Source organism: Leptonychotes weddellii, unplaced genomic scaffold, assembly GCF_054177405.1.
Source record: "Leptonychotes weddellii isolate Sample4059 unplaced genomic scaffold, ASM5417740v2 HiC_scaffold_8469, whole genome shotgun sequence".
Lineage (NCBI taxonomy): Eukaryota > Metazoa > Chordata > Mammalia > Carnivora > Phocidae > Leptonychotes > Leptonychotes weddellii.
Genome location: NW_028055600.1, coordinates 1 through 8,719, shown reverse-complemented (window position 1 = coordinate 8,719; position 8,719 = coordinate 1). Strand labels below are relative to the sequence as shown.

The window sequence follows — 8,719 nt, the reverse complement described above, 5'->3', positions numbered from 1 at the left end:
CTGGTGATGGGTATTGAGGAGGGCACATTCTGCATGGAGCACTGGGTGTTATGCACAAATAATGAATCATGGAACACTTCATCTAAAACTAATGATGTAATGTATGGGGATTAACATAAGAATAAAAAAAAAAAAGAAACTGCATCTGTCAGGGTGTTCGTAAAATGGATGATGCACACTGTGGATTCCTGTGCCTGACAATAAATTTGATGTACACACTGCAATACAGACAGACCTTGAAAATATTGTGTTAAGTTAAAAAAAAAAGTTTATCAAAATTAAAAACACACACTAAAGATAGCTATATCTGAGTAATACATCTTGGATTTCTTTTTTTTTTTTTTACACTTTCCACTTTATATTTTTCCATATGGCTTAACTTTTAAAATAATGAACAGAGGATTTTATACAAACATTAATGTTTTTGAAAAATCTACATATGCACATAAAACATTATATATATGGCAAAGCCACGTGTGAATTTAAAGGCACACATCAAACATCAGATGAGGTGCTTCTGGGGGAGGGGATGGAAAAGAGTGCTCAGGGCTAGGGAGGGAAATTAAATAAAAAAGCTCTTCATGGGGGAGGGGTGGCCTGGCTGGCTCAGTCAGTGGAGCATGTGACTCCTGATCTCAGGGTTGTAAGTTTGAGCCCCACTTTGGGTGTGGAGATAACTTAAAAATAAAATCTTTAAAAAACAAAACCAAACCAAAAAAAGCCCTTCACTGAGACACTGAACTACTGCGTCAGGAGTATCATAAACTCTGTTCTTTGCACCGACCTTAAAAAACAAAACAAAACAAAACCCTCCCCCTACATCTGATCATGATTCTCTAGTGTTTTAAATTCTTCATTTCTCTCTTCCCTCTTAGAATAAAATCCAAAGCAGTTTGTGTAGCCATTAAGCCCTTTTATGGCCCCGGCCATATCCACCTTGACACTGCAGCTCCCCGGGGTCATGGGTCAAAATCCAAGCTCCATCATGTGGCATTCAAGACTTCTCTGGGTCTGTTCCACTGCCTGTCTGGATACTGGACCCCTCTGCTCTCCTTCAGACAACCACATGGACCTTCCTTCACTTCCTCCAATAGGCCACCATTTCCCACCCCAGACCATTTGCCCTTGCTGTTCTCTGACCTGAAATGCTTTTCCACCTTCTCTTTGCCTGGTGAATGACTCACCCCTAGGGCTTCAGCTCATCACTTCCTCAAGGAAGCCTTCCCTGGCCCCCATTCTAAGTCAGGTCCCCCTCGTTATACTCATTCCCCACATCCTTTACTTTTCCTTCAAAACAGTGATCCTAGTAATAAATATGTGTCGTGAATGTGATTATTAGTTCAGTATTGATTTCCCCCCATAGACTGTAAGCTCCATAAGGACAAGGCCCAGACTTTTGTTCTCTGCCCTATCGCCCCCACCTACTTAGCCAAGCACCTGCCACATAGTAGGTGCTCAAAGGTATTTGGTGGATAAATGAATGAATGACCTCATCAGTGTCACTGAGTCCAGCTGCTCACTTCCCTCACCACACCCCCACTGGTCTTGGCGTTACCCAGAATTCCATCTCCGGAATCTTTATCCACTGGGGATTTACTGAACACCAGCTAAATGCCAGGCACTGTGCTAGGTACTGGACACATCCAGATAAATAGGACACAGTTGATCAGATAAATCTTAAAAGTCCCAATATCCCACTCTCTGACTAGATCTTTCCAGGTTCCAGCTTGCTTCTTGACCCCCCACTACGCCTGCTCTTCAACCACACTGAGTGCTCCAGACAGTTCCATTCCTTCCTTCTCCATCCACCCTGGAGTCGTGCATCACTTCACTGCTCACTCCCCTTCACCATCACCCTCTTGCCTCCCTGCCCTCTGATGGCATCCCCAGTGCCACACCTCACCGTGGGACCTGACAAACCATCCACCTGCTCAGCCTGTACCCAGATGACCGAGTGTTGCTCAAGAAAATAAGAAGGGCTGTATGCTGTTGATGCCACAGATGTAAGGTCTTGGGCAAGGTGGACCCAGCAGTGTAGCCAAAGAGTAATAATATGCCTCGATCAAGTTTCAAATTGATCCCATGAAGACAAGAAAGTCTATCAATACCAATTACTACAGAAACATAAACTAAAAACATACAGACACAAATTAAAGCAGAAAAATGATTTCAGTATATTCTGGAAAAATATTTGAAAAAAAAAAATCCAAACCTGTCCCTCCTTTCCTGATCATTAAAAGAAGAAGAAGGAGGAGGAGGAGGAGGGGAGGAAGAGGAGGTGGAGGAGAAGGAAACTTCCTTGATTCATTTATAAAAAGCTATCCAGTCTATAGCAAAGTTCACATTCAATAACAAAGCTGCATAAAAACATTCCTATGCAAGTCAGGAGATAGGCCTATCTGCTGTCATCATTACCTTTTACATTTTTTTAAAATTCATGTCCTCTCTAATAAAATAAAGCAATGAAAATGACATAAAGTGTCTAAGCATTGAGAAAAAAGCTACGTATCTCTCACTGTCTATAGCTTATGTGACCTTCTACTTAGAAAACCCAGGAGAATCCACTGAAACACTATTCCTGACCCAAGAGAGGGCTACTGGTGGCCCCACCTCTTCTCTGGACCTACCTGGGCAGCTCCTTCCCAATGGGGAAAGTGACCTCAGCAAAACAGGAGAAACCCCGACCTGCTTGTGCTGTGCTCCAGGCTGCAGGCCTGCAGGTCTGTGTCTGGCTGGCATCTCTCATAATGCAGATGGAGGGGGATGGTCTGTGCTCACAAATGCATTTGCTTGCTTGTTTTTTTTTCTGATTCCTTAAAATGTCCCTTCTCAGTGCCTCCCCACCCCCCCCAAGCTCACCACAGTCGCAGGTCAAAATCCAAGCTCCGTGATGTGGCATTCAGGACTTTTCTGGATCCATCCCGCCTCCTGTCTGGATACTGGACCCCTCTGCTCTCACTCAGACAGTCAGCTCCCGCATCTCCCAAGTGCCACGTTCAGACCCCAAGCCCTCTGCTGTCTTATCTCTGGAACACCCTCCCTCCCCTCAGCTCCAAATGCCTGACATCCTTCCCAGGACCATCAAACAGGGAGGCCAGGGAGGCAAGTGGAAGGACTCAGAAGGGACCCCACATCAGGTTCCTGGGAGGAGAGGAAAGGACTCTGAGTCCAAGTGAGTGGATGAGGATTTGCAAGGGCCGGGAAGGGGGCAGGCTAATCCTTACCTGATGGTGTCCTCCAGGTGCCCCTCCCCCAGGAGCCGCAGGAACATGGCCTGGAGGTCGCTCCAGTACAATGTGCCCTGGTGGGAGTCCGGGCCCGGCTCATAGTTTATGTCCTCACTGACCACCAACACGTCATCCCCACATGCCTGGCAGGACCCTCGGAAGGCCACATAGCCCAGAAGGAAAGCTGAGGGATGGCAAGATGGAGATTCTCCTTGTGCTCCACTCTGGACTCCATAAATCCCCCCAACCCAGGCCTTTCACTGGTGGGGGCGGGAAGACTCTCACCCCCAGTGAAGATCAGCAGGGCTGTCAGGACCAGGTAGGGGGCAGCCCTTCGTCCTGTTGTTGCCCAGAGTCCGAGGTTTTGCCTCCCTGCTCGAGAGCCCAGGTCAGGGCCCCTCAGCTCCATGGGGCAGAAGTGGGCTGCTGGCTCAGCCCCCTCCTCCCTGTCTTCCTCTTCCTCCTCCAGGCGCCACTGCTGGGTGCCCTGCACACGCTTGTAGATGGTCTGAGAGGGTCGTGGGGACAACCTTTGCTGCAGGGGGCACGGTGGGCATGAGACTGGGGAAAGAGGCATGGGGGATGGGGCAGGATCTGGGCACAACAGTGACTCTGGAGTGCCAGAGGAGCACCAGGCAAGAGAAAGGGTCCTGAGAGGCAAGCTGGAGGGGAGAGACGGAGGTGGGAAGGGGAGGCGCCAGCCTTGGGGTTTGGTAGGGGGCTGAAGGACCCAGAGAGAAGGCCTAAAGGGTCCCCCCAACCCCACTTGGTCTTACCGTTCTCTGAAGTAGACCCCAAAGTCGCTCCATGCTCGTGCCCCCTCCTGAGCCCTGCAGGCTGTTCCCCCCACAGTGATAAACCGTTTGTGGGAACCCCAAGAGGGCCCCTTATCAGCCCTGGCAGGCAGCCTGAGCCCAAGCCGTTCTTCTCCCTCTGAAAGGGTGGGGGCACAGTCCTGGCCTCAGTCCAGCCTTCCAGATAGGAACCCCCAGCCCAGGCTAGAGGACGAGTGGCTGTGCCCTCCTCTGCAAATCCCTCCACAGTCTCACTCCTGTCCCCTCCCTGCAAAACAATCAATTTTTTGACCTTGGCGCAGACTTTGGACTCCTAGTTCTCGTCATGGGTGGGGGAGGGGGGCTGATGGCTGGGGAGGGCAAAAAGATAAGGATGCCCTCTCCTGCTTCCACCCCTCCCAGTGTCCTCGGGGACCCTTTCCTAAGCTCCCCACCACGAAAACCTCGCTCCCCCTCAAGTCGTCTGGCTTGCAGGCCCACCAGTGAGTGCCCAGCCAGGCCTTATAACACATTAGTTCCCAGTTCCAACACCTGCCCCCAAGCGATCCTAAACTGAAGTTGCCACAGTGGTGTGACCTGGGGGGTGGGGTGGGGGTGGGGGTGGTCTGGCCACGTAGATGCCTCTCTCATTGCAATCAGGCTGAAAAGTGGGCCTCAGGCTCCTATTAACTTCTGGGGAGGGAGGGGCATTGGGTGGGAGCATATGGTCAAGCGGGACCAGTGAGTGCTCCATGTTGGGGTTCTCCTGGAGCTGCGGGGTCGAGGCCCACTAGGCATTGACGGAAAGAGTCCTGGTCAAGGCCTGGGCAGAGTTGGATGACCTTCAACAACTCATGGTCTTCTCTGGGCACCTGCGTCTCTTTGGTGACGGACGACTTGATTTCTACCTCTGTTGGGTCTGGGCACCCCAGGAACACATCACAGGCACAAACTGCTAAGTTTTACCCAAAATTTCACGGGGGCGTGCAGGTCCCCAAGCCCTACCGAGGCCCCCCAGACAAGTAGCTCTGGAATAGAAGGGCTAAGGGGCCCCATGTCGGGGTCTCCCTTGGGAAACCTCAGCTCCTACCCAAATTGGGAGAGAAACTCAGAGCTGCTGGGGCGCACTAGTGCCCCCGTCCCCGCCCCATTCTTGCCAGTGCCAAGAACCCCAAGACGAGAGACGCCGCGCAGCCGGGCTCACCTGAGAGCAGTTTCGCTGAGGCTTAGGCACCGCCTCCCACCCGAGGCCCCGCCCACCCCTGCCAGGGGGTCGGGTCTCCAGCACCCCCTTCCCGCCCCAACTCCGCTCCTAGCTGGGGCCTTCTCGCGGGCCTCTGCCGGATCCTCGCTGCGTGATCCTCCCTGGGTCGCCGCCCCTTTGAAACCTGAGGCTTCTGTGGCTCTGCCCTGGCCCGCAGACTTTGTCCCGGCGTCCACCGTGGGATCACCAAGGGACGTAGGTGTGGCCCTCCCCTCGCCTCCCCCCAGGCCCCTGCCCCACTCCCGCCCCCCACCAAGGAGGCCAAACTTTTTTTTTTTCTTAAAACATTTTTACTCCTTTCAACCCAGAAACATCACAATCTAAGCGGACGAGAGGGGAGGGGGAGAGACGAGGGCATGGGGGTGGGGGCTTCGATCTGCTCTGGCGGAGGTCGAGCCGAGGCCGAGCCCGGAAACCCTTTCCCTGCCTTTTGGCGTCCCCTACCCCACCGCGGCGGGCTGGCGTGTGGGTGTTGAGGGGGTGCCCTCAGGGGCACTTCCGCTCCACGCACTGCTTCCCTCCCTCCTCATATTCCTGCTTGGAGATCCACATCTGCTGGAAAGTGCCCTGGGGGTGGGGGCACGACAGAGGCCATCAGAATGGTCCTGGAGGAAGGGGGGTGGTCGCGCCTCCCCACATTCCACCCGTGCAGGCCCAGCCCCTCGGAAAACCTCCTCCTCGCCCAATCCCTTCCGCAGCGACCTCCCCAAGCCTCCTAGCCCTCCTTTATATTCAGAGGGTGAATACGCCTGCTCCTGTCGTTCAGTCACGACGTTGATTCATTCATTCAACAAGTATTTATTGCACATCTGTCTGCCCTGGGCCAGGCGCTGGGCTAGAGCTGGGTAGTGGAGCTTACAGCCTCAGGCCAGCCAGCCTGGCCTCCCAACCTCCCTCCCCCAATTCCTCCTGCACCTATCACTCCATCAGGCCTTACAAACTTGTCCAGTCTCCCACATTCCCAGAAAGAATCTTTCCTCCACCCTCACCTTTCCTGTACCACCTAACTTCTGGATGGAGTTGTCTTCACTCTGCACGCCACTCCCCACGTTGAACCTTGGCCCTTGAGGGTCTCTTGTGCTGGGCATCTCAGACTTTGCCTTTTCTCTGATGGTTGCTTAATCTCTGCCTGAAAGCTAGTGCCTGTGTCCCTGGTACTGTCCCTGCTTCTCTCCTGGGCTCACAGTTCAAGCCTTCCTGAACCAGCTCCTCCACTCCTGGGACTTTTGCTCATGCACTGAAACCCTACTCCTCCCTCAATCTCCCGTTTCTGAAGCTGAATACTAGACCCAAATACTCAGCTGTCTTTTGGACACAGCCTTCGGAGCCCCTCAGGACCACAAACTCAGCATGTCCACCACTGAGCTCCCCCAGGACTGGCCCAAACCTGCCTCGGTGGTCTTTCCTACCTTCTATATAGCGTGGCCAATATAGTGGTCCTAGAGCACTTGAAGTGCGGCTAGTCGGAACTGAGATGTGCTCTACAGTTATAGAACACACAACGGATACTGAAGACTAAGTCCAGGAAAGAGAATGTAAAAATCTCATTTTTATATTGATCACACATTGAAATGATAATATTTTGGATATATTGAATTAAAGTGCATTCTTTTTTTTAATGATTTTATTTTTAAGTAGGGGCATCTGGCTGACTCAGTTTTTAAGTAATCTCTACACCCACATGGGGCTCGAACTCACAACCCCTAGATCAAGAATCGCATGCCCTACCAACTGAGCCAGCCAGGCGCCCCAAATAAAGTATACTCTTTAAACTTAATTTCACCTGATTTTTGGTGCTCTTTTAAAATACAGCTACTAGAAAATTTAAAGTTGTATATGTGGTTCGCATTACATTCCTCTTGGACATAGCTGCCAGGAGCTAGCAGCCTGGGCATTGTCCTGGACGCCTTCTCGCTAACTTCTTGTATCCAAATGCTGTCCACATTCTGTCCGTTGGACCCCAGATGAGCTCCCGGTTCCACAGCCTGATACCCACTCCTCTGTCAAGCCCCAGTCACAGTGGAGACCACAGCAGCCCCGGTCAAGCCACTCTCCACTCTACTGCCCTGGTGAGCTTCCTGACCTCGGGTCCACCCGCGTCTGCCCATTGCCTTTAGTCTCGCCTGCCTCTCTCCATGGCCCAGGCACCCTCTCTCCCTCTTTGCCTCAAGAGTTCTTACTCAGTCTTCCATCTCAGCTTGAATGCTCCTTAGGAGGCCCTTCGTGACCCTTGAACTAGATCAGGTCCTCCCTTGAAGGAACACCCCCACACTTTGTGGTGACTTCCTGTTTAATGCTCTCAGCCTCCGGACTGGGCCTGCTCCTGGAGCGGGGACTAGGTCGGGCATGCAGGTGGGCCCACAGGAACTGAATGGCTGACAGGTTCCCAGCCCCCAGCTAACTTCACACCGTCAGCTTCCTGTATTTCTGACCCTTGTTTCTGTCTCCTTGGGGGCTGCCCCTCTAGGAGATGTCCTTCCTGCTCTGTCATAGCCCCACTGTCCCCTCCGTGTGACCTACACCCGTGAGATAGTTTGCATCTCCAGCTCCCTGCTCAGCGTCTTGCCTGTGCCCAGCAGCAGGCCCAGACAGGACTCCTCACCTACTGCTCCAGAACCAGCCTGCCTGTCTCCTTCTCTATCTGCCTCTTGCCCACCACCCCATCCTCACTGCTACTCACTCTGTGACTCTGGGACAATGGAAGGAGCCTCCTCCCAAGGTCCCCCCGTGTCCAGCTCACACCCTGATCTCCAAAGACTCATTCCTGACATAGGCTTTCCAAACATGCCCGGGACTGTCACATTGCGTCCTCGCCCCAAACCTTCAGTGTCTCCCCTCTGCTAAGTACAGTGGGTGCCTCATCCAACCAATCTCTCCAGCTTCCTGTCCTTCTGCTCCCTGATTTGTGCCGATGGCTTATTCACCCTTCTGGAAGCACTGACTGGTGTTTCTCAAAAATAAATGTTTGTTGAATGAATGAATAAGGAGGCGGCGGGCAAGGGGATGGGGCTGTGTGGGTCTGCCCCTTTCCCACAGTCAGTGCCAGGCCAAGGCCCCTTCCCTCTCACCAGTGAGGCCAGGATGGAGCCCCCGATCCAGGGGCTGAACTTGCGCTCCATGGTGCTGTTGCTGGCGATGAGCTTCAGCCGCATGCTCTGGGGGGAAAGAGGGGCTGGGGGAAGCAGACACCTGGGTTCTGGGAAGGGACAGGGCTGGAAGTGGGGAAGACTGGGAAGCCACAGGGGGAGGCTGAAGGCTCGCCGTTGGGGAAGGAGGAAGGACTGGGTCCTGAAGAGCTAAGCCAGGACCCTGGTCGGGGTGGGCTCCTACCGGCGGGGTCTTCTGGGAAAGCTCTCGATTGAGCCTGTCCGTGAAGCCCTGGAGCAGCGTGTTCCCCCCCGTGACAATGACACTGCCGTACAAGCCCTGAGAGCAGAGAGGAGTGCGCCGTCAGG

General features: G+C 53.1%; 1 protein-coding gene and 1 long non-coding RNA gene across 3 annotated transcripts; both read right to left on the bottom strand.

Annotated features, from left to right (window-relative positions):
- Positions 1 to 6: 6 nt before the first annotated feature.
- LOC115939187 (transferrin receptor protein 2-like) lies at positions 7 to 5,388 on the bottom strand. Of its 2 annotated transcripts, none has more exons than XM_031023419.2 (4): positions 5,205 to 5,388; positions 4,004 to 4,064; positions 3,513 to 3,735; positions 7 to 3,411 (listed from the first exon to the last, which is right to left on the bottom strand). In XM_031023419.2, the coding sequence occupies exons 2-4, from the start codon at positions 4,034 to 4,036 to the stop codon at positions 3,221 to 3,223; spliced, it is 447 nt and encodes a 148-aa protein (XP_030879279.1). In that variant the 5' UTR covers positions 4,037 to 4,064; positions 5,205 to 5,388; the 3' UTR covers positions 7 to 3,220. The 2 variants fall into 2 exon arrangements, with proteins under 2 accessions (XP_030879279.1, XP_030879278.1); XM_031023418.2 differs by having other exon boundaries at positions 3,513 to 3,762; positions 5,205 to 5,384.
- Positions 5,389 to 5,562: 174 nt separating this feature from the next.
- On the bottom strand, positions 5,563 to 8,685 carry LOC145719942 (uncharacterized). The gene is made up of 3 exons (XR_014142694.1): positions 8,595 to 8,685; positions 8,333 to 8,419; positions 5,563 to 5,831 (listed from the first exon to the last, which is right to left on the bottom strand). It is a non-coding gene; the product is annotated as an uncharacterized LOC145719942 (long non-coding RNA).
- Between the last annotated feature and the right edge of the window lie 34 nt (positions 8,686 to 8,719).